The 26,178-nt window shown below is 38.2% G+C and overlaps 3 protein-coding genes across 3 annotated transcripts in view; 2 read left to right on the top strand and 1 right to left on the bottom strand.

Moving 5' to 3' along the window:
• LOC134655107 (transient receptor potential cation channel trpm) overlaps positions 1-26,178 on the bottom strand; it is a 301,664-nt gene that overhangs the window by 175,198 nt on the left and 100,288 nt on the right. The gene's annotated exons all lie outside the window — the stretch shown is intronic.
• On the top strand, positions 10,080-11,270 carry LOC134655303 (SID1 transmembrane family member 1-like). The gene is made up of 2 exons (XM_063510754.1): positions 10,080-10,557; positions 11,131-11,270. Exons 1-2 carry the CDS (start codon positions 10,191-10,193, stop codon positions 11,268-11,270), a joined length of 507 nt encoding a protein of 168 aa, XP_063366824.1. The 5' UTR covers positions 10,080-10,190.
• LOC134655238 (allergen Tha p 1-like) lies at positions 15,897-17,289 on the top strand. The gene is made up of 2 exons (XM_063510686.1): positions 15,897-16,083; positions 17,096-17,289. Exons 1-2 carry the CDS (start codon positions 15,897-15,899, stop codon positions 17,287-17,289), a joined length of 381 nt encoding a protein of 126 aa, XP_063366756.1.

Consider the following 26,178-nt stretch of genomic DNA (forward strand, 5'->3'; position numbering starts at 1 on the left):
TTAAGGTAACCGATGACGTTCGTCTTAATATCGAGGGGGGAAGCTCACTCTCCTTGTGCTCTTGGACTTTAGTAGTGCCTTCAATAATGTAGATTTTGATATTCTCCTAGGTATACTTAATACGCTTAACCTTTCTCAATCTGCTCTTGCTTGGTTTCGAAGCTACCTCTTTGGTAGGCGCCAGCGAGTAAGGGTCGACGACAAGGTCTCCGGGTGGTGTAACCTTACCGCTGGTGTCCCCCAGGGTGGTGTGCTCTCTCCTCTGCTTTTTTCCATCTTTATTGACGGCATTACTAAATCTTTAAGGTCTAATTACCATCTGTACGCAGACGATTTGCAGATTTACGCGGCGGCTAACATTGACGAACTTCCTTCTCTTTTCAGTAAGATTAATTGCGACCTAAGAGCTATTTGCAACTGGACTTTGAATTTCGGGCTACAAGTGAATGCTAAAAAATCGCAGGCAATTGTAATTGGCAGTCCTCATTTTGTCTCCAAACTAGCGAATATGGTGTTACCCGATGTTACCTATGACGGGACTTTGATTCCACTTTCCTCTACTGTCAAGAACTTGGGTGTCATCCTAGACCAGACACTCTCATGGACGCCGCATATATCGGAGGTCAGTAGGAAGCTATTTGCTTCGCTGCACTCTCTGAGGCGAATGCAAAACTTTCTTCCTCTTTCTACTAAAATCTGTCTTGCTCGCTCTCTCTTACTGCCACTCCTCGATTATGGTGACATTGCTTTTGTGGACCTAAGGGAGGAACTGCTTGACAAGCTAGAGCGCTTGCAAAATGTCTGCATTAGATATATATTCGGGTTACGTAAGTACGATCGCGTGTCTGCCTTCCGCTCGCAGCTTGGCTGGCTTCCGATACGTCGTCGTAGGGATGTGCATGTTCTGTCATTACTCTTTAACGTGTTATTTAATCCCGCATCCCCTACGTATCTATCAGAGAGATTTAGTTTTCTGGCTACTGTTAGCGGTCACCGTCTGCGATCTAGTGAAAATCTGACTTTAGCCATTCCGCCGAAAAAGTCGCGTGCGTACTGTAAGTCTTTCACGGCCTACTCAGTTAAGCTGTGGAACGATCTACCAGTGGACGTAAGGAAATCGCAATCTGTTGTGTCACCTAAAAATATCACCTAACCGTATATTACCTGGGGAGATATTGTTGGGACGTAAATAATCAAGAATATTTAAATCTTAATAACAATTTATTTAATTTACCCTAATACTAATATACACTATCTCGTTTAAGTTTAAAGATAAGGTTAAATTTTCTAGAAGTAAGTTGTAGGTATTAAGTTTAGATTAAGTTTGAGTCTAGCAATTAAGTTTTTAGCTTAAAGTAGTAAAGTAAGAGTTATTTAATAAGTTAAGGCTAATAATTATACTAGAACAAGAGTGGGTTCGAAGCCTAGATTCTGGGTCTGTCTACTAGAGAGTTGGCCGGTCTTCTAGTACAATACCCCACGTCCCTCGGATGTGCGTAGCGTGGTGGAGTTTGACTTAAGGCCAAGAGACGAGGCGCAGCCAAGGTCAAGGTCGCCCAAGGTCGACACGGAGGTAGCTCACGACGGTAGCTGAGCCGTCGGAGGTAGCGCTTAAGGCTTCATCAAGCCCAAGGTCATGGTGGCAAAAATGCCAACCCCGTAGGGAGTTCCTGGAACGCGTCCAATAGTAAAATTAGGCCTGTGTTCAATATTCGCCCTGGACTGGTAACCATCACACGCTAGCACTAACAAGGGTGGGTATTTATTTACAATGAAGCAATCATTGAGTGTGATGGGCAGTCCAGGTACATGAGAAAGCGGTGCGGTGAAACGAGCATCAGATACTGGTACAACTATACCACAGTATGGCAAGACAAGGTACTAATATAATTAAAATAGCGGTTTGAAAATAAATTGCGCAAGCAAACCCGCAGATAACGCTAGTATTAGGTTGTAGCAATATCAGATACTCGTAACATTACAAGAGGAAATCGGTGCAGCACAGTAAAATAGTGATTATATTTATGGTTAAGCGAACCTTTCCTTATAAACAACGCCTAAATGTGTTGCGAATTAAGCAGATATCTTTTATGTTCTAATAACAAGCGCTGTAGCACATCTTAGGTATTATTTATAAGCAAAAGCAATACGCAATTAAATCGGGCAAAATCATCTTGCGAAGAAAAAGCGGAAAAGAAAGAAATAGAAATGTAAGGATAGAAGAAACAAACAGCCCTTTTATGCAGGAGAAAAGCTTATGGTCTAAAATTATGAAATTAGTATTATTTCTACAGCACTACTGATTCACATTAATCAATACAAATAATTCCCACTATTAAACATGAAGAAATTTAAATGAAATGTATGGATAGCCTCGAATATTAACACGTGTACAATCTAGACAAAGAAAGTCCAAAGGTTACAGCTAGCGGTATTTCTCGGTTGCTACGTTACATCAATTGGCTAAAACAACTTAGGCAGGTTAAAATGATTAATGCAACACTTACCCAATATGGGATTCACTGATTTTAAGGAATAATTTAATTTTTAATTAAATATAAAACACGTCCGCGCAGTAGCGATCGCTCCGCGGACAGGATTTAATATAAAGGGACGCAGCCTGTGCGTAGCAATGCTGGGAGCGGAATGCCGCGACCCGCGGCGCCCGCGAGCGCGGGGACTCCCGCGGTGCGCGACGGAAGGGCGAGGTGACCAGCGGCCGGGACCGGTCGGTCGTACGTATATATAAAATACCTATCACAGCGTAGGATATCTGTCTGTGCGTTGAAGAAAGAAATAGTTATTTTATTATTAAACGTATGAGAGTATAAGTCAAAATTAATAGTAGGTTACAAAATATAAGTATTTGTTTACTATAAATACAAATACTTTTATTATTCAATGAGCGTAAGTAGGTATAAAATAAAGGTATCCTAAGGCGGCAAATAACTTTGTGAGCGTTAACTATTTTACATTCACGTTATTCGTGACAGTACCCCCTCTCTTCGGAATAGGATTTTTCCTAATAAAAATCCGCCTAAATCACTAAGTTAAATGTTTATAAGGTTAAAACTAGACGTCGAAGTCACCACCCGCTTCAGTTTGGGGCATTCTTCTAAGGGACAGAATGACTCTGGTGAAGGCTTATTAAGAGGGCAACCCAAAGAAAAAAAAAGAAAAAAAACGACACAATAAACTAACTATTGCTTAACTAAGACTAAGTAATTGTAAACTACAGCCTGGTTCTACGGAAATTTACGAACGCAGCTGCTCAGATCAGACGGCTCTTACGTCACGCTTTCTGGCGGCGGTAGGGAGACGTATTCTTCCACCCGTCCCTACACGGGGATGTCAAATCAGGGTGAATAGGCCTTATTAGATATCTTAAAATCTTTTATATGCCAGGCACCTAGATCGCGCCCTGACATGTCTTCTACTACATAAACTAAGGGGGACAGCTTTGCCTTCACACGACATTTCTGAAACTTGGGCGCGAGCTTTTTACTAAAATAAGCGCCCTTGTCACTTTGGAAATAATTACGCTTAAAAACTATGTCCCCGACTTGAAATTCGACATCTTTGCGTCTAGTATTGTACCGTGCAGCATTCTTTTGGTGACTTCGCCATAAGGTAGTCTGTACACGATCAAACATTACGGCTAAATGGCCAAGATTTTCCGCGTATGGTTCTCTGGGAGCAAATATCAACTCGTTTGGGTTGTCATTATCTATGTAATGCGACCCGCACGTAATAAGTTGACGACCATACACGAGAAGCGCTGGAGTTTGGCCAGTTACTTCATTTGTAGAAGTATTAATCGCGAACTGAATTTTTGGAAGGTTCACGTCCCATGCTCTCTGATCTTCTCCCACAAATGTTGATAAAGCGGTGACAATAGTTTTATTGTACCTTTCAACCGAGTTAATTTGGGGTGTGTACTTTGGAGTGAAGTGGACATTTGGTATTTTATACCTTTTAAATAAATTATCCATTTCCCGACTAGCAAACTGACACCCGTTGTCTAGAATAATAGTTTGAGGTACCCCGTGTACTAGGATCACGTTGTCCTCGAGTATTTTAGACGTAGCCTCAGCAGTAGCACGACGCAAAGGAAATATGAGGCAGTACTTTGAGAAACAACACATTACTACGAAGATGTAACTGTTTTGTTTCCTACTAGTAGGCAAAGGTCCAACTAAATCTACGGAAATAACTTGCCAGGGCCTGCGGCAGTCTTTAGGCCTGCCCATTTTACCAAGGGTTCCGTGCGTAGGGTCTTTATGAGCAAGGCAGACCTCGCAATTAGCGACATAATTGACTCTTTAGCGCGTGCAATAAAAGCTCGAACACAAGACTTGCCGTCATATTTGAGTTTAGATATATCTGAGCTTAGACCGCGGTCACAAGTAACCTTAATATTATAATTATTTATACCGTCTGCATTTGAGGCTTCAGCGTCAGTGGGAAGTTCGTTGGAATCGTCAGTTAAGTTACCTTGGGCTGAAAAGCTAGGAGTAACTTGGGCTGTATTGCATTTGATAGAAGCAGGTTGAGTGACAACCTGAGGTAATAATGCCAAGATTTCCTGAAGGGACGAACATTGTTCGTTATAGAACTGCTGTGTCTCGTGTAGCAAGGCTGATTTTTCAGGTGCAGCTTCAAGTAGACTAATTCGATTAAGCCTGTGATAAATGTGGTTAAGGTAAGTTTGGGTACGTTCGAGTAAATTCTTTTGATGGGGGTCTTGTTTGAGACAAGCTACGTTAATTGCCGCTTTAGCTAAAGTGTGTTTTATACCGGCGATATCATCATCAAACTCATAACAAGAATCGAGAATATCCTCTGCTGGATACCTAATCGCAAGCTTAGATATTTGCTGCCTTAACTCCTCCACCTTATCCTTAGGCTCCTCTGCCCGTATTTTTACCTCGTAAATTAATTCTGACTTAGTCAACTGTAAGTACTTAATTGGGCGAAACATTCTGTTTTTTTTTTTTTACTATATAAGTGTAGGTAAGTATTGCAAAAATCAGATTTAGTATATAGTGAGCGTGATAAATACTAGGAAATGAGACTATGAAATTACAGCGATTGAATAATCCTTAACTAAAATAATGACACCTTATATAACTACGTATTTACTAATCTGCGACATGCACACACCAACACCAATAATGCTGATAAAAAGAAAACTTACCAACCCTCAGGTAGACCCAAAATCTAAAACAAAACAGTTGGGCGCCAAACTGTCACCTAAAAATATCACCTAACCGTATATTACCTGGGGAGATATTGTTGGGACGTAAATAATCAAGAATATTTAAATCTTAATAACAATTTATTTAATTTACCCTAATACTAATATACACTATCTCGTTTAAGTTTAAAGATAAGGTTAAATTTTCTAGAAGTAAGTTGTAGGTATTAAGTTTAGATTAAGTTTGAGTCTAGCAATTAAGTTTTTAGCTTAAAGTAGTAAAGTAAGAGTTATTTAATAAGTTAAGGCTAATAATTATACTAGAACAAGAGTGGGTTCGAAGCCTAGATTCTGGGTCTGTCTACTAGAGAGTTGGCCGGTCTTCTAGTACAATACCCCACGTCCCTCGGATGTGCGTAGCGTGGTGGAGTTTGACTTAAGGCCAAGAGACGAGGCGCAGCCAAGGTCAAGGTCGCCCAAGGTCGACACGGAGGTAGCTCACGACGGTAGCTGAGCCGTCGGAGGTAGCGCTTAAGGCTTCATCAAGCCCAAGGTCATGGTGGCAAAAATGCCAACCCCGTAGGGAGTTCCTGGAACGCGTCCAATAGTAAAATTAGGCCTGTGTTCAATATTCGCCCTGGACTGGTAACCATCACACGCTAGCACTAACAAGGGTGGGTATTTATTTACAATGAAGCAATCATTGAGTGTGATGGGCAGTCCAGGTACATGAGAAAGCGGTGCGGTGAAACGAGCATCAGATACTGGTACAACTATACCACAGTATGGCAAGACAAGGTACTAATATAATTAAAATAGCGGTTTGAAAATAAATTGCGCAAGCAAACCCGCAGATAACGCTAGTATTAGGTTGTAGCAATATCAGATACTCGTAACATTACAAGAGGAAATCGGTGCAGCACAGTAAAATAGTGATTATATTTATGGTTAAGCGAACCTTTCCTTATAAACAACGCCTAAATGTGTTGCGAATTAAGCAGATATCTTTTATGTTCTAATAACAAGCGCTGTAGCACATCTTAGGTATTATTTATAAGCAAAAGCAATACGCAATTAAATCGGGCAAAATCATCTTGCGAAGAAAAAGCGGAAAAGAAAGAAATAGAAATGTAAGGATAGAAGAAACAAACAGCCCTTTTATGCAGGAGAAAAGCTTATGGTCTAAAATTATGAAATTAGTATTATTTCTACAGCACTACTGATTCACATTAATCAATACAAATAATTCCCACTATTAAACATGAAGAAATTTAAATGAAATGTATGGATAGCCTCGAATATTAACACGTGTACAATCTAGACAAAGAAAGTCCAAAGGTTACAGCTAGCGGTATTTCTCGGTTGCTACGTTACATCAATTGGCTAAAACAACTTAGGCAGGTTAAAATGATTAATGCAACACTTACCCAATATGGGATTCACTGATTTTAAGGAATAATTTAATTTTTAATTAAATATAAAACACGTCCGCGCAGTAGCGATCGCTCCGCGGACAGGATTTAATATAAAGGGACGCAGCCTGTGCGTAGCAATGCTGGGAGCGGAATGCCGCGACCCGCGGCGCCCGCGAGCGCGGGGACTCCCGCGGTGCGCGACGGAAGGGCGAGGTGACCAGCGGCCGGGACCGGTCGGTCGTACGTATATATAAAATACCTATCACAGCGTAGGATATCTGTCTGTGCGTTGAAGAAAGAAATAGTTATTTTATTATTAAACGTATGAGAGTATAAGTCAAAATTAATAGTAGGTTACAAAATATAAGTATTTGTTTACTATAAATACAAATACTTTTATTATTCAATGAGCGTAAGTAGGTATAAAATAAAGGTATCCTAAGGCGGCAAATAACTTTGTGAGCGTTAACTATTTTACATTCACGTTATTCGTGACAGTTGCCTCACTCAAGGAGAAGTTGAAAAAGTTGTGGTTATTAGACTCCTGATGTAGTTAGAACTGAATACTTTGTATATATATATTTATATATTATTTATATATAGATTATATGTTTATGTAGTTAGTAAACAGCGGTATGTTTATGTATACGTATATGTATATGTGTATATAGGTTATATATGTATAAGTATGTTTATAGTTTATGCGTATTTATGAGTAGGTAGTACTGGTTTTCTCTTTATTTATTACTCTCGTCTTCCTTTATGTGTATCCAAAATTCTTATATTGCTATTTGTCCATATTAAATTGTCTTTCACCTGTTAGTGTTTGATCCTTTCGCATTTTCTCAAAGGTTAGCTGGAAGAGATCCCTTTTAGGGATAAGTTCGCCTTTGTACATAACATTCTTATTTTTGTTTTGTTTTTGTCCGTTTTATGTAAACCTGTTTATGTGCAATAAAGTGACATACATACATACATACATACATTTTCAACCCCAAGTTCTTTCCCGATATTTTATTTATTTCTACACCTTTTTTTACATTCCATTGAATTATTTAATGTAGTTAACGTAAGGGCTATTTAGGACCCGCTTAACTATTATAACGTTAAGACAACTGCTTTACTTAAATGTGATTGTATTGTGTTCGTACAGGTACCTAATTTTATCATCTATATATCACAAGTTTTTGCACCGCCTACAACATATCTCCTTTGCCTAAAGGTTGACCGGTAAAGAATGCCTTATGGCATTAAGTTCGCCTTTTGTACACTGTTTTCTTATGTGCAATAAAGATTAAATAAATATAATAAACGGCACCGGGTGTAAAATATTCAGAGGCAGACTTGTATTATGATTGTTTGTAATTGTTGGATATTTTTCAATGAAATAAATTCTATCTTATCTATCTTATTATTTAATTTATATTTATAAACATATCTACACAGTATTAAGTACTTCCAAACGACACCACTTGTCCTACAGCAATCTACAGGCCTTACTAAATCATTTCTCGCATCGTTCACGCCTTGATAAAAGTTAAAATGTAACATAAAACTATAATTGCTTTAACCCTTGTACCAGTGGGTCAAATACCTAATCGCGAAAATCGTCATTACCCCTGACCTCTGGCCCTGACCTTGCGTATTTTATGTGTTTTTCGTCATGCGATTCCTGCACACCCTTCGACTATTAGCGGTCCATTATGATCGACCTTTGCGGGGCACGATAGAACAACCACAGTACAAGGAGAATTAACAGTACATTACAAGCGAGTTTGGCCAAGCGCAGAATTACAGATGTGCAAGTTGCGAAAATTTTCCTAAAAATTGGAAATGTTTTCGGAAATTTCAGGAAAATTTCACAGGAAATTAATAAAGGAAACTTTCAATAGACTTATATAGACCGGGATATTTTTTATTTGTTAGGAAATCTTACAGCTAGAGTAACAAGTTAGGTAATAGCATAGAAACAGTGATCCTATTACAAGTTTCCACAGATAGAAACTGCGTAAAGTACATGGCGTGCGAAATTACAAATCTAGTAATACTTACTTTACCTACTTACAATTATAGTTTGCTTATCTTGCTTGACAGGGAGAATGGGTTAATTTACACAGTGAACGAGAAGAACGAAAAAAAAAACGCAGGATAGAAGTACATAAGTGTTAACAGTGGGAGAAGTCTTGACTCATTGACTGATATGAACCGTGATTACCTTTTGTATTGTTTTCGAGCTCCTGATATGCGCGGTCTACACAACTTCGACACCTATGCACCCGCTATCTTCAGTTAAATACTGTCTTTTATTTACGCTGAGGACTTGTAATGGAATATCTATCGTACATTAAACCGTCACTGATTGCTCAGTAATGCGCCTCCGACCATTATCTCTAATTACGCTCATTAAGGGTTCTACTGTCTACTTGTAATCTGAATCTATTATGTTATTGACGCGTCACCTAATTGGCTTGGAGTTCAGGATATATATATATATATATATATATATATATATATATATATATATATTATGTGATGTACGTATAGATTTAATGAAAGGGGTTTTACATATTAAGCTTTTGAATTTGTACTGCCTACTGATTGTGAGTTTGTTAATACATTACACGTATTAATGTGAAATTATCGTAGACTCGTTCACTAGGTATCATGAAAAAGTTAAGATCCCGACAAGATATCTTTGAACCTTTTAAGATGTACTTCTAAGGCTGTCCGTACCTCAGCCTTTTAACAGTAAATGGCAGGAAAAAAAAAATAGGTTAACGGAGCAAATTATTCTCCTAGTTCTTAGAATGGCAATTTCTATCTGCCCTATATTGTGAAAGGTCATGGCTAGGCTTATTATAAAAATAAGCATAATCGCAATGTCAATAGAATGTACCTACATTCAATGTCCATTCACACGATACAAGTAGCTGGCCTAACAGTAGTAGTAGTAGTAGTAAAACACTCTATTGTACAAAAAGAAACATAAAACATGAAAAAACACACATCATTTGTACAAAGGTGAACTTATCCCTTTCAGGGATCTCTTCCATTTAACCTTTGAGCAACAGTTAGCAAATATCCTTTTATATTCGCATGCACAGGTGTATATGCAATTATGCATATAGCATGACGAAAGTTCTCAAAAAGTTGGATAAAGTCAAGGAAATTGTATGAAAGTTTCACAAGAACGCATTGACAACAAAATGGAAATTTTTGGAATGGGAAGTTTACATTTTTAAGGTTAAGGTTAAGGTTTTTAAGGTTAATTAAGATAGTTATATAGAATGACATTCAAACACAATGTATATTGTTAATGAATAAAATAAATGAAATGAATAAACCGCCTTGATTATCAATGTCATATTTGATTGTCTGTGAAAACTTGTCAAAAAACAGTTTAAGCGGACTCGTTTTCGTCTGACGGGTCGGAGCCTCGCGAGCTGGTGTTAGCGCAGCCCCTGACGGTTGCGGGGCTTATTCGACGGCCCACGTACGCGCGCCGCTCTGACAGATATTTCTGGAGCGCGCTGACGGTGGCGGTGGTGTACGCTCTTCCGGTCGTACAGCTACTCTTCATGTATCAAAGGATGGTCTTCCAAACCGGCAACCAAGACCTATGCTACTACAACTTTTTCTGCGCGCACCCGCTGGGCCCCCTCGCGGACTTCAACCACGTCTACTCGAACATAGGCTACGTCCTACTAGGCATCGCCTTCATGGCCCAAGTGAGGATACGGCAGGTGGCGCAGAGGAAAAAACAGGGTGCGGAATTGGGCATCCCTCTCCACCACGGCATCTTCTACTGGATGGGGCTGGCCCTCAGCATGGAGGGCATACTCTCCGCCTGCTACCACCTGTGCCCCAACAAGATGAACTTCCAGTTTGATTCGTCGTTCATGTACGTGTTAGCGGTGCTGTGCATGATCAAGCTGTACCAGAACCGTACTACTACCGTACGAACTATAGATGACCCGTTAGCTGACAGCCCTAGGGAACTTATACCTGTGTTTTAATTGAGATTTCAACTAGCGGTGACAAAGTTTGTTACACGATATCTTGAGTATTTTTCGTCCGATATTCATGAAATTTAGCAGGAACGTAGCTCTGATAAATACTATTTTTAAGTTTCGAATTTGAAGAAAATCGATCTGGTGGGTAGGGAGTTAGAGATAAAAATATGTATGTGCCGCGAGGTGTCTGTTTGTATATGTTTGACACCCACGATCTCTGGCACGCGGCGTCCGCGGCCACGCTGTACCTGTCCTTCAACATGTTGCTGACCATAGACGACCCGTTAGCTGACACCCCTAGGGAACTCATACCTGTGTTTTAATTGAGATTTCAACTAGCGGTGACAAAGTTTGTTACACGATATCTTGAGTATTTTTCGTCCGATATTCATGAAATTTAGCAGGAACGTAGCTCTGATAAATTATACTATTTTTAAGTTCGAATTTGAAGAAAATCGATCTGGTGGGTAGGGAGTTAGAGATAAAAATATGTATGTGCCGCGAGGTGTCTGTTTGTATATATTTGACAGCCACGATCTCTGGCACGCGGCGTCCGCGGCCGCCCTGTACCTGTCCTTCAACATGTTGCTGACTATAGACGACCCATTAGCTGACACCCTTAGGGAACTCATACCTGTGTTTTAATACTTTTAATGTCTGTGTGTCTGTCTGTCCGACATCAGCTCTATACCAGGCTCCGTAGACAAAATGCCAATCGCTAACGCTCCGTAGCGAACGAAACGCAACTGTCACTGTCACACTAATATAGAAGAGTGATAGAGAGACACAAAGTGATTCTTGGCTAGGCCGCCTGTCATTTAATACGTTGCTGACTATAGATGACCCATTAGCTGACACCCCTAGAGAACTTATACCTGTGTTTTAATGTATGTTTGTTCGACAGCTTTTATACCTGTCATTCAACATGTTGCTGACTATAGATGACCCATTAGCTGACACCCCTAGAGAACGAATCGAGATTTTAAGTGGGAAGGACAAGTTTGTCACACGATTTTACATGCAAAACTATGGAAAATTTCCGAAATTATTTCTTTTGGAAATTTTGGAATTTTGGTAACGTTCCAATAGTACAATTACACGCATCCTCGAAATAATTAGTTGTACGAGTTAATGTGATTGTGAGGCATTTGTCTATCAGTCAACTATGGGACCAAAAAGATACGTTTATGAACCTACCTACTATTATATTCATAATTCGTAATCATTTTATATTGTTCAACGTTCCATGCATTCCACGGGAGTAACAGATAACACATCATAGTAATTCTTCTTTAATTATAAATCATTTTCATATTTTTGAGTCGATATGTATTAATTATTTTTATGTATCTTATAACCGACAGCACCCGACAGTATAAAATCGTGATGCGAGTAACTAGTATACAGTAACTGATCAAGTCAACTCTCTCCGTGACAACATGACCTAAAGTATTGTTCATAAATCATAACCCTGAATAACAAAGAAAAGCGCAGGAAATTACCATATTGCGCCACCTGAAGTCAGCCGCCAAAGATCGTTAGCCGTTATAAAACGCAATGATTATCGATTGAGATCACAGTTTTCTTTTGTCTCTCAGTCAGATACATAGTTACTGTAAAGAACCTTATCTTATCTTTCTCATTTTAATCTTTTATATCGGTTGCGTCTTCAGTTTCTGCTACGAGCCCAGGGTCTACTTTCCGACTTTCTTTTTCACTGTTCGGTATTGTTTCGTTTATAATTCAAGTAAGTAAACTTAATTTTTTATATAGCTTATTATCTTATTAATTTGTTATTTTTAAGAGCCAGGAATATATAAAAAATATATATACGCTCCCGGCCAGTTTCGACCACGGCGACTGTTTCAACGCTCATGTGCGCGTGTGGCTCGCGTAGCCGATCTTATTAGCAACGACCCGTGCACACAACGAGCAGGTAAGGACACCATTGCTATAATTATACCTAATTATACCTAATAGCCGCTGGTAGTCGGACTTTCAGCTCATCCCGTCTGATATCCAGAAAATAAAACGGCAATTAAAAGGGACCAAGAGCTGCGTGAAACATGCGACGGGAGATAGGGATAACACACGGAATGAAAATTTAAGGTTTAACGTTTTTCCTCAATTACTCTGAAAACATACTTTTGTTTTGTTTTAAATTTTACTCGTGAAGTTGCTCGATTATATATTTGAAAGAAAGAAAATACATTTATTTACGTCAAACCATCCCAGTTTATATTTTTATTTATTTATTTATTTACACTAGCTATTTTATTGCTTTGCTGGGTAACAATATATAACTACAAGTTTAATAAAAAACCGGTCAGGTGCGAGTCGGACTCGCCCATCGAGGGTTCCGTACACATTTAACTATATTTATTTATTACAAATATACAGTTTTCGGATTTTTTTCTGTATTTGTAGCATAAGACAATATTACCTGCCAAATTTCTTAGTTCTAGGTCACTGGAAAGCACCCTATCAATTTTGATTCCCTTGAGAGTGTAGAAATATACGTTTTTTGCGACATAAACGGCCCTATCTTTTTAACCGACTTCCAAATTTAAAAGGAGGAGGTTATCAATTCGGTTGTATGTCTTTTTTTTTTTTCTTTAATTTTTTTTTATGTTTGTTACTCCATATCTCCGTCATTACTGGACCGATTTTGAAATTTTTTTTTTGATTGTATGTATATGCATACAGATTGGTCCCGTTTTTGTCAAAACGCAGTTGTGATGATGGGATCCATGAGGAATCGAGGGAACTCCTCAAATCTTAAAGGCATACATATAGTGATTTTTGTGTTTTTATCAACAAATCAAGCATATACATTTATAAAAGTGACATTTGATGAAGTGGAACTGCTGATGATGATCAAAACGGAACTCTTCAATTACGCATAGTACACGTTTGACGATTTGTCCTCTTCGTTATGTTTGTTAAGCAAGTTAAGTTTTTAAGCCACATTTTTGTCAAGCTCGAGTTCTGATGATGGGATCCATGAGGAATCGAGGGAACTCCTCAAATCTGAAAGGCATGCATATAGAGATTTTTGTATTTTCATCAAAAAATTAAGCATTTTCATTAAAAACTGTCGCATTTGATGCAGTGGAACTGCTGATGATGATCATAACGGAACTCTTCAACGACGCATAGCTCGCATTTGGCGATTTGTCCTTTTCGTTATGTTTGTTAAGCAAGTTAGGTTTTTAGGCACATTTATGTCAATCTCAAGTCCTGAACATGGGATCCATGAGGAATTGAGGGAACTCCTCAAATCTTAAAGGCATACGTATATAATTTTATATATTTTCATCAGAAAATCAAGCATTTACATTACAAACTGTGGCATTTGATGAAGCGGAACTGCTGATGATGATCAGAACAGAACTCTTCAACGACGCATAGTACACGTTTTGTGATTCTGAATTTCGATTTTGACTTGGACTGGGCCCGCCTCGGCCGGACTCGGACCCGTACTCGGACTCGGACCCGTACTCGGACTCGGACCCGGATCCGGACACGGACCAGGACCTTGATCCGGAAAACCACTATGATACCTAAACTAAACAAACCACTATGATTACCATAAAATGTATACATATTACCAAATAAAGTATAAGCGCCGTTAAGTGGGTCCAGGCTAGTAGTTAGAGAAGTCGGTTTTTTTCTATTAAAGATTATTTTACGTTAACTTAGTTAGAAGTTTGATTTTTTTACAGCTTCAAGGGACCGTAGACTTGAGTATGTGGTTTAAATTTCAACTCGTAGGTACCTCTTCTCCGTTCCCGAGATAAAGTCTTAACAGACAGACGGGGACGGACGAACAACAAAGTGATCCTATACGGCTTCCGTTTTTTCCTTTTGAGGTACGGAACCCTAAAAATTTGGTTTTGGTGATTTTTATTCTATCGAGGCAACTTTACCTGACTTCTGTTCAACAACGTCAAGAATTCTCGCCACACGCACACGCAAGTAGTGCACAGTACAGATTGCAGAGCTTGCAGGTTCAAGTCCTGCCAGAAGCATTTTTTTTTTTCATTATTTCCTTTAGGTATAAAAAAAAATTCGCACCTTGAACGGTATGATCATAATTGGCCTATTATTGTCATCATTATTAATCAGTCTTTAGCAGTGGTTAGGTCAATCTCGGATAGGCACGCAATATTCTACATTCAGGGTTTATGAGTTTTGGTTGTCACCTGACGAAATGCAACTTTATGTAAGTCGGGTGACAATGCAATATTATGGTACCATCGAGCTGATCTGATGATGGAGATAGGAGGTGGCCATAGGAACTCCGTGATGAAACAACGCAACCTAATTGTGTTAGGGGTTTTTAGAATTGTCTCGATGAGTATTAGTTGTCTGTCGTAAGAAAAGTACAGTCAGCGATAAAAGCTTGTACCAAAAATGAATTTTTTGCCAAAAACTTATTACTTATCATTAAGAAACGCGATGAAATCGTGACTGACGTTATTGTTTTGTGGAATTCCTTTAGTAAATGCATCAAATAACTGAGCCATTGTCATCAATCAATGTTTGAAGGTGGCAATCACGCACGCGATAGGCCAACAATGATTTGTTGAGAGGTTTTCCTTCACTTTTATTAGGGTTATACCCACGCAATCACAATTAGAAAGAAAATGACATCTAAATGTGGCTTTCCTTGAGAGAAGGGTCCTTATGCTACATGTGCACGTTTTTCTTATTTAAGTCTCAAGTACTGAAAAAATATATCCCATAAAAGTAAGCTTTGAGTTTAGATTCCCTTAATTTTGCAATGTCTACAGGAAAGACGCGAATGAGTCCGAACACCTTATAGAAAATGGTCACTTCTGTGGACAATACAATAAAAGTTAACGACTCTGGTAAACAGATATCCCGTTTTTATTTGAGTCTCAAGTACTGAAAAAATGTATCCCGCCTGTAAAGGTGCCGCGTAAAAATTAGCTTTAGATTCCCTTATGCGATATCTACAGGAAAGACGCGAACTAGTTTGCTATAAAATGTGTACTTACTGTGTAATGTGTTTGACCCCCGTATATTTGTCTTTACCTACTTATCATTACATTATCCAGGGGGTATCCCATATTGGGATACCCTCCTCCAATTGAGGGGTTCTAAATCTTCTCGGGGCAGAGGTGTAGGGTTGGAGCCGATGTAACTTTATTTGACGTTCATAAGCGCATTGTAATTATGCCTATTGAATAAACTATCTTTTATCTTATCTTATCTTTATCTCATTAAGTTGAACTATCTTTCAGAATGAAGTCCATCCTCATCACTATCGCCGTCCTCTGCACGCTGGTAGTGGCAGAGAGTGAGAAGTACACAGAAAAGTACGACTCCTTGGACATCGACGCCATCATTGGTAACAAACGACTGATGGCGGCATACGTGAGGTGTGTGCTGGAGAAAGGAAAATGCACGCCGGAGGGCAAGCTTCTCAAAGGTAACTCGTATGACATCGAATATATCAACGCTAAGGAGAACGTGGCTGACGGCTTATCTAGGCCGCCTATTGACAGGGATGTGGGAATGGTACCTTCAATTCCAGAACATACGTATTTGCATTATGTTCAAGATGCTTTGGCTATAGTGAAGTCATCAAACGTGAAACGGCAAAGGATCCTGTGTTAGGTCATAGAGAAAAAAATGCATAGAGTGCTCACTCCATACATCAGTTTTAGTACCAAAAAGACTATTAGCATCTAGCATCAAGTAGCGGAACTATCAGTAGGTACTGCTACTTGACAATAGATGTAGCACCGACCGGAAAGTCTTATCTCAACAGCATAAGACTTTCCGGTCGGTGCTACATCTATTGTCAAGTAGCAGTACCTACTGATAGTTTCGCTACTCGATGCTAGATGTAGCCACTGAAATTAATAGTCTGAACTGATGTATGGAGTGAGCACTCTTGTCTTACTATATTTCTCTATGGTTAGGTCGAATTTTGTATTATATTATTCTCGGGATTAGTTGCCAAGTGGACCCCAGGCTCTCATGAGCCGTGGCAAAAGCCGGGACAACGCGAAGAAGATGATGATGATTGATGATGGACTGATTCGAATGATATTAGAAACTTGCAACCCTTCTTTAATAGAAAGCAAGAGTTGTATTCTGAGCGTGGATGTGTTATGTGGGGTCATAGGGTGACTGTTCGATCACCACGTACCACATATCAAGATAGGTATCCACTGGCGAACGTAGACTGATATAAAAATGACATCTAAATGTGGCTTTCCATCAGAGAAGGATCCACAAGAACCACAAGACACAAATGATGTCATTTAGTTATTGTGCATTTCCCACGTGCTTCTCCGTACATGTATTGGCGCAAGCGAGACGCTTGATAGTTACTAACAGAATACAACGAATAACTAAATGACATCATTTTGATGTCAACGTACGTGCGAATTGGCCTGAAAGTAAATCATTATCTCATTAATTATATTTTTCAGCACACATCACCGACGCCCTACAAACCGGCTGTGCCAAATGCACCATCGCCCAAAGAGGAGGTATGCGCAAAATGATCCACCACCTCATCAAGGAAGAGCCCGAGGTCTGGGCGGCCCTGATCGACAAATACGACCCTAAGAAGGTCTACATACACAAGTACCATCATCAGCTCAATTCTGTCATAGAGGAATAAGTTCCAAGCGTGTAGGGGCCCACTGATTATCAGTCCGCCGGACGATATCAGCGTGTCAGTTGTTCGGAACTGTCAACTTTTTGTTCTAACTGACAGGCCGATACCGTCCGGCGGACTGGTAATCAGTAGGCCCCTTTACAGCTCTTAAAATCGTGATATGCGACGTTCTACGGGTAAAGGTATCTTATGGCGGTTGGCACAGGCTATTATTAACGACGCGCCAATACTAATGCATTGCTACGTGACGTATGCGCCGACCGCCATAAGGTACCTTTTCCCGTAGAACGTCACATATAGCCCAATAGTACTTTTTTAGTTATTTTGACTATTTATTAAATAGTATACGCTTTAGTATATATATATAAATATATCTTTAGTTTATACTATTTTTCATGTATGAGGCGTGAATGTACAAATGATTCTGAGTAAAATGAACCCAAGAAGTCAATATTTTGAAGACATGAATGAAATACACATTTTTTTTGGAAAACGCTCAATTATAATACAGGCTGCATGTAGTGTTGAGTCGCTCACTCGTGAGGCACCTCATTTGTACCACTCATTTTGTTAATTTGTCGCAGTACTTCGTACCGCAAAAATGTCTTACTTCACTCCTCTATTCATTTTACTTGATTCTAAAATTATCTTTCTCCTAAAAGTTCTATTCTTAACCTCCAGAATTGCACTCCAATTAAATGTTACTATTTATTTATTTATAAAGGAAGTGATGAATACATAAATATGTATATACATTAAATATTTTTGTCGCCGTTGGAATTAATGGAATAGTCGACGCTGAAAATATGCTAGTACCTCACCTCATTTGATGTAAGACATTGTAACACCTCATTTTAGTAAATGAGGTACTCATACAAACTCATTTTAAATTGATGTCCTACCCATCACTAGCTGCATGTGGGCTGATTTAATGTTGCAATTAAAAAAAGTATAGTATATATTATAATGATTTTGTTGTTGTTGAACAGGTGTAGGTTAGGTTGTAATTAAGTAGTTATTATTTGAAATTTAACAAAACTAACAACAACATCATAGTTATGTGGCTTTGTTAAAGTGGACCAGGGCCAGTTTGGAGGCCAGGTAAATAAAATCACGTACAAAAATATTAACACATTTAATACACAAAAAAAAATTGGACGAATTTGACCTAAACTCATATAGGTATAATTTTTAACCGCGTTTACGACAAAAACTTAATACGAAAATAATAATAACAATAACCACTCATAGTATCTTTCTTGTAATTTTTTTTATATCAATATCAACAAGATTTAGGATCCATAATTACAAAAAAAATGTTTTTTTATAAGTAAGTAATAGTTTTAAGAAATTGTGTATTACGAACAAATGGCTGTCTATTTTTAGATTTTAAGGTGTAAATATTTGTTTTCATAATAATGTATATTAGGTACTTATATTAAAAGTTAATGCGCATAATATAAAACTTGTTTCAATGAAATACATTACAATTATTTTCGCCTTAAGAATACGTAGGTAGTGTAGGTACCGATGATGATGATGTATGAGTATTTCAGTGTGCCAAACGGGACGTTTTGGAACTCAAAATCCCATACAAAATGACACTTAACGCAAACGCGTCACGTCACGCAATCGAGTGTAATTTACTAGTGGGTACCTATACGGCTACCATCACTTTGGTCAGGTGTGTCTCACTCCGCGATTTCGTCGCTTTGCTACAGGTAGCTAAAAGTACATCCGTTCGGCCCCACTTTTGGGGAAAGCCATAAGCCGCGCGTGGCGCTGTCGCCACCTAGCGGCCATATCTGTGCTGATCGTAACAGACGCGTTTTGTTAGAGAGTGAGTGTTCTGTAATAAGTACTATTATTTATTCTGTGCTTTGGCACTGACATAAACGCCATCGAGAACGTAATTTACTTTCTATACATCTCGCTCGTATTCGCATATTAGTGCGAACGAGATGTATAGAAAGTAAATTACGTTCTCGATGGTGTTTATGTCAGTTTTGACACTGTCAGTGACTCATGGTACGGGCTCTTCAGTAAAAATCGAATAACTCACTAAATACTAGTGATACTAGTCCCATTGGAGTAATATAGAAACTTCAACACTGCAATACATTTTTTGTTATTTGTGCGACTTCTAAATGGGCCCCAAGGGGTCGATTTGTGGGTCAGAAAGTCTAGTTATTGCCAGTTTATAAAACTTGATAGTGTTCTTAACCATTTATAGGGCTCTTGAGACAATATAGTAAAAACCGGCCAAGTGCGAGTCAGACTCGCGCATGGAGGGTAGGGGAGGGCACGTGTTTGTTGTATGGGAGCCCCCTTAAATATTTATTTTATTTTATTTTTAGTATTTGTTGTTATAGCGGCAACAGAGATACATCATTTGTGAAAATTTCAACTGTCTAGCTATCGCGGTTCATGAGATACAGCCTGGTGACAGACAGACGGACGGACGGATGGACGGACAGCGAAGTCTTAGTAATAAGGTCCTGTTTTTTACCCTTTGGGTACGGAACCCTAAAAACATAACGTCTACTGTGTTTGTTTAGGTACCATTTATTTGCTAACATGGCCTACCAGGCTACCAAACATTGCAAGGTTTGTAAAAACAGTGATTTTCTACGAAATATAATCCCTAATAATCAGCTAAAGTGACTATAATAAGTAAATTTTATAATTGCCTACGACGTGTCTAGGACGGCATACAAAGACTTTTATACAGGGTGATTTTTAGGGTTCCGTAGCCAAATGGCAAAAAACGGAACCCTTATAGATTCGTCATGTCTGTCTGTCTGTCTGTCCGTCTGTCCGTCTGTCCGTCTGTCCGTCTGTCCGTCTGTCCGTCTGTCTGTCCGTCCGTATGTCACAGCCACTTTTCTCCGAAACTATAAGAACTATACTGTTGAAACTTGGTAAGTAGATGTATTCTGTGAACCGCATTCAGATTTTCACACAAAAATAGAAAAAAAACAATAAATTTTTGGGGTTCCCCATACTTCGAACTGAAACTCAAAAAAATTTTTTTCATCAAACCCATACGTGTGGGGTATCTATGGATAGGTCTTCAAAAATGATATTGAGGTTCCTAATATCATTTTTTTCTAAACTGAATAGTTTGCGCGAGAGACACTTCCAAAGTGGTAAAATGTGTGTCCCCCCCCCCCCTGTAACTTCTAAAATAAGAGAATGATAAAACTAAAAAAAAAATATATGATGTACATTACCATGTAAACTTCCACCGAAAATTGGTTTGAACGAGATCTAGTAAGTAGTTTTTTTTATACGTCATAAATCGCCTAAATACGGAACCCTTCATGGGCGAGTCCGACTCGCACTTGGCCGCTTTTTTTATATCTGACCAAACTCTGACGGGGGAATATGTAGGACACACTTAACAACTTTTACTATGGGGCCAGCTATAACAATTACAGCCTGTATTATAAGCGCCAATGATAAATAAATATTTTTTAAGAACAATACAATACAACCTAGGAATTGCAGACATTCATACCTAGCCACAAACAGCTGAATAAAAGCTATTTATTTAACCGCCAACCTTGCAATTTGCTCCACAACACCCACTTGACTCTCAACGTGCCTACAAAGCCTTCATAACTATGTCAGGTATACTAACTACAACATACGTCTATTAACCTCAAAATTCCGCTCTTATTCTCTAATGAATAAGGTCGAAAATATACATCACAAAACAACCTAGATAAGTTTTGCTGACCACACCCTTTAATTATGCATCACACTCCACAAACTTTTTAATTTTATAATTAGCTTTGAGTACCGCAGTAGCAAACGCTTCCACTCGAGAGTGGGCATTGTTTCTACAGTCATAGAGCTCATTTTCCAAGGAGGTTAACATTTTAAATACAGGGTGGACACGCGAGGGTATATGAACACAGGCCCACCCGTTTTAGTACACTGGCGAGCGTTAGAAAAGACTTACGTGTCGCATCAAGCAATGTACTTACGCTTTATTGCAGTTGCGAGCAATTTGGCATGATTGATGCTTTAGATTCTTTAGAAATTGCTTTAAACTGTGAAAAATCGTGAGCGAATATTTAAATATTTTATTTTGCGATTGTGAGCGTTCTACGTTTGTCTTTGCAGTTACGTCGCTATAATAGGCCTTCAGCTTTTCATTGTCTGAGCCCGTACCATGAGTCACTGACAGTGTCAAAACTGACATTTACGCTATCGAGAACGTAATTTACTTTCTATACATCTCGTTTGCACTAATATACGAGTACGAGCGAGATGTATAGAAAGTAAAATTACGTTCTCGACGGCGTTTATGTCAGTGCCAAACTGATGGTAGCCGTGCTGGTGACATGTGGCATGGTTTAATATTTAGACTACTGCGCATTGACCAATATATTTATAACTAGCGACCCGCCCCGGCTTCGCACGGGTTAACAAATTATACATAAACCTTCCTCTTGACTCACTCTATCTATTAAAATGAGCCGTATCAAAATCCGTTGCGTATTTTTAAGAGCCAACAGGAGCTAAGATTTAAATATTTTAGGTAAATATACCCGTCTCGCTAACGGAAGCGGCTCCTAAAACTAGTGCGATAAGGACAAGGCGAAAAATCCTGCGTAAAAATATCAAAAATCGAGGTTTCGTACTCGACTGTTTCCTCCTCCAAAACTTAACCAATCGTAACCAAATTTGGAAATCTAAATGATTATGACATTATCTGTGTCGGACTGTTTTGCTTTTTTGACTAATTGATGTCAGTTTTGTATAGCACGCCTCTCATTGCGGCATAGTTAATTAGGCCATTTTGGCCATTTTTGAAGGGCTCTAGCGCCTTAAAAAACAAAAATATCAAAAAAAGCAAAACGGTCCGACACAGATATTGACAATATTAATCTGTGTTGAAAAAATCATTGCTCTAGCTTCAAAACCCACGGAGGAAACAGGCGAGTACGTTTGTATGGAGAAATGACCACTCCTGTTGGCTCTTAAAGATCTAAGCATACATAGGGACTTAGGGACAGACAGCGGGAAGCGACTTTGTTTTATACTATGTAGTGATGTAATACGCCTGCTTATGTATTCTCGTAGCTTATTGTTGGTCGACGTCGTAGCATCAGTAAAGCCAGTCTACCAGTTACCAAAGAGCCGTGAACTCCTGAAATTTCTTTTATTTCACATTGAGACAATAGGCTACTTGGGCTCTTCTTGTACTGGGCAACGGAACAAGTCTCGAACACATGTGAACACTATTAGTGTTGGAATTTTATTCGTTAAAAGTTTGTAAAAGTTAAAGTAAATAGTTTACGTCCAAGAATTCGAAGTGAGCAATTAGTAATACGGCCTGATTCGAACTTTAAGATACTTCAAAAATTTGGTAAAGATGCGACATGGATCGGATGGGTCAATTTCTGAACACGATTTTTTTTCTGTCCGTGATGAAAATCGCGGGTTAGCATCAGATAATACTCACCATTTTTTTTTTACATAAAGAAGTCACACTTTCACACCGAGTTCCATATGAATTCACTGATTAGTTGGTTTTTAGAGTACACTTAAAAATACCTAAAGGCTCAAATTACTACTCCCGTGCCCTGTCCGGAATCTACTTTTGAGCATAATGAAAAATCCTACGAAAAATTCTACATTAGTATCACTAATTTAGTGTCAAATACTTAAACTAGATGATATTTACTATCACTGAGCACATACACTATTAACTTCATTGTGGTAAATAACTCGTGATCGATGTTTAAATTTTGTCCGAGCGCGCGAGTACAATTTCTTCGGCAAAACTCAAAGGGCTCTGACAGCCGACGTTTGTATTTGAACCGCCTCGTGTCCCGCCTCACCTGTACTGGCAGTATTCGGCTGTTTCTCAAAGCAAGTGGATGTAAGTCAAGCCGCGACGTGTTCGAGCAAATCGCGTAAGTATTTCGGAATCCGGGTGGGCGACAATTTTTTTCTAATTTCGATGCCCCTTATAAATTTTATTTTCCACATAGCTTTTCAATAACAATTGTCATATTTAGGAGCCCTTTATGTATCTTTATGTAAGCGATAACATAACAGTTTGGTCAAACACGATTTAAATTTTTGGCGAATTTTTTTATTACGAATTCTAATTTCTGTGCCCTAATTCCCATAGCAAATTTACCTAAAACAGCTGATTAAGTGGCACGGGAATTAGAAAGTATTACATATATTGTCAACAAATATATTATTGGGGCCACTGTAAGCTATTTGGCAATGTTTACGTCATATTATTATTACATAAATATATATCGACATTGAATATATATTATATGTAATAATAATATGACGTATATCTTTCTATTTTACATTTAAGGAAATCTTAAAGAATGCACAAAAACCTGTGAACGGTTTTTTAGTATAAGTACTATAGTACATACAGGGTGGACCCGAATGACCCGGGCAATTTTAATACGTAAGGTAAGGTGGGGTAAGACGACACCGGGGTAAGACTATCACTTGTATGAAATCCTTGTACTGTTAGTCTTGCCCCATCTTACCTTATTCATTGTTCATATTATAACATTAAAATATTATATAAACATAAAACTATTTCTGGAATTATTACATATTATAATACCTATACCTAAGGTTACATGAAACAAAATGAATCAAATTTGCAATGTTTTTTTTTTGTAAATTTGACAGCTGACAGCGTATGCCGCATAAAGTTTAAATACCTACCTAAAAACTCAAAAACGCGCGTTTTTCCAGAGATAACACCTAGCTAGATCGATTTTTCACCCCAGAAAACCCTCATATATGATCAAATTCCATCGAAATCGTTAGAGCCGTTTCCGAGATCCCCGAAATATATACAAGAATTGCTCGTTTAATAGATTAGTTGTTATAAATTAGCTTTTCTAATACAAGAAAAATGAAATATATCCTATTCTTACTATATTATAAATGCGAAAGTATCTCCGTATGTCTGTCTGTTATCTCGTCACGTTTAAACCGCTGAACCAATATCATGTTGATGATATTTGGCATGGAGATAGTTTGAGGCCCGGGGAAGGACAAAGGATCTGGGGGCACGGCAGTGCCGCCGCCAAGTCGAGCAAAACAAAGTGACACGGCCGTACCATCAAATCTCAATAACATTCTATCAAAATAACATTCTATCAAAATAACATTTAATTTGAACATGTAGTCTAAGAATTAATGCACTTTAAAATCCCTTAGTTTTGTCACTGACACAATCACTCACGATCATCATTATTCTAAGGTACTTCTAGCATACCCACAAGTTCCAAATTTGAAACGTAATTAGGTTTTAGCTTTTTAAGCCAATAAAAATCTAATAATACTGCAATATTAGTCACGTTCTAAAGATCTAATAACTGCATAAATAAGTTTGTAATCCTATAGAAATATATGCGATAACAAATTTACCTTAGTTCTTACAATTAGTAGGGAAAGTAAAGGTACACTACGATGTACGATGTGAGTATGAATAAAGATGTGTATAGTTATGATATGTGTATACATAGTATCAGTATGGTATGGGTATGATTACCTGAAAAGAAGGACAGCCTACAAAAAGAGATGGGATCCTATCAAAAACATTAAAAAATGCAAGTCTCGCAACGCAGTTCTTCTACTAAAAAAAAGTTTTGAGATGTAATGTGAAGCCAAGTCGGTTATTTTAATCAGTGCCAGGGGGTATTAAAACCGTAATACTATTAGATACCTTATTAGGGTTCCGTAGCCAATGGCAAAAAACGGAACCCTTATGGATTCGTCATGTCTGTCTGTCTGTGATAGTCTTACCCCGGTGATAGTCTTACCCCACCTTACCTCATATGTGGTCAAACAATTTTTTGTGTTATGAATTTATGAAGGCAGCATATTCGATTTCTTCAACTTACACTTCTTCTCTCTGTGCCCCTATTTATTTCTTAGTATCATTTCCTATACGGCCATATACCAGATCATACACCCTGTACCTATCTACATGCAGATACATAATGACACTTTTTAATGAATAGTTTTGTATGTAAGGCGGACATGTTTACGCAACTACTCAAAGTATTGTTTTGAAATATGTATATTTTACTAAGAAAGAGAGATTAGTTGCCATTAAAATTAAGGAAACGATTAGTCAAATACGTAGTTTTTAGTGTATCATACTTTCGTAGATTTGTCGTCCGAAACTAAAATTAAAGAAGGTAAATATGTTCGATGCCGCTTCAGTATGGTTGAAGTATATTATTGTAGATTAAAATATACATAAATAATAGTTTTAACTACCAAAATAAGTTAAGAAAACAATTCCTGTGCCATGTTCTAATTTCCGTGCTAGTAATATCTAATTCCCACGGACACACTAATTCCCGTGCCCTGACCAAAATTTTAAATTGAAATAACTTTTATAGTTTTATGAATATTTTTACCCCATAAGAAAATTAATGTTTATTATATTTTTTATCAAATTATCAGCATATTTTTTTTTGTGTAATGTTGGTATTTCAAAATTCCATGGGAATTAGACAAAAATGCTCGTTTGGTGAAATTGACCCGGATATATATTATCAGTGTCCAAACAGGCGTTTTTGTTTGAAGAAATGTCAGTTTTGACACTATACTTTTGAAACTTTTGAAACGTCACTTTTTGATTCAGGCGGTCAACACCATTAGAGCATCAAGCCAGCTATTATATAGCTATTAAGTAAAATGTGTGTATTATGTGTCCAAATAAAATCGTTGTGTCGCACGCAATATGTGATTAGTGGAAGACAACTTGTTTTACTAAGACATTACGTTTTTGTTGTTTCTAACGATAAAAGCAGGCTTCTAACCAGGCCGCGTAGCCAACATGCCAATCGCTTACGCTCCGTAGCGAACGAAACGCAA

This window comes from Cydia amplana, chromosome 16 (assembly GCF_948474715.1).
Source record: "Cydia amplana chromosome 16, ilCydAmpl1.1, whole genome shotgun sequence".
NCBI lineage: Eukaryota > Metazoa > Arthropoda > Insecta > Lepidoptera > Tortricidae > Cydia > Cydia amplana.

Excerpts from the sequence above, each read along its gene's own strand:
- LOC134655303 (XM_063510754.1), top strand. The coding sequence starts at position 10,191 with ATGTATCAAAGGATGGTCTTCCAAACCGGCAACCAAGACCTATGCTAC. Across the intron at positions 10,558-11,130 it reads GATCAAGCTGTACCAGAACC|GTGTCTGTTTGTATATATTT; the intron begins GTACTACTACCG and ends ATGTGCCGCGAG.
- LOC134655238 (XM_063510686.1), top strand. The coding sequence starts at position 15,897 with ATGAAGTCCATCCTCATCACTATCGCCGTCCTCTGCACGCTGGTAGTG. Across the intron at positions 16,084-17,095 it reads GGAGGGCAAGCTTCTCAAAG|CACACATCACCGACGCCCTA; the intron begins GTAACTCGTATG and ends TATATTTTTCAG.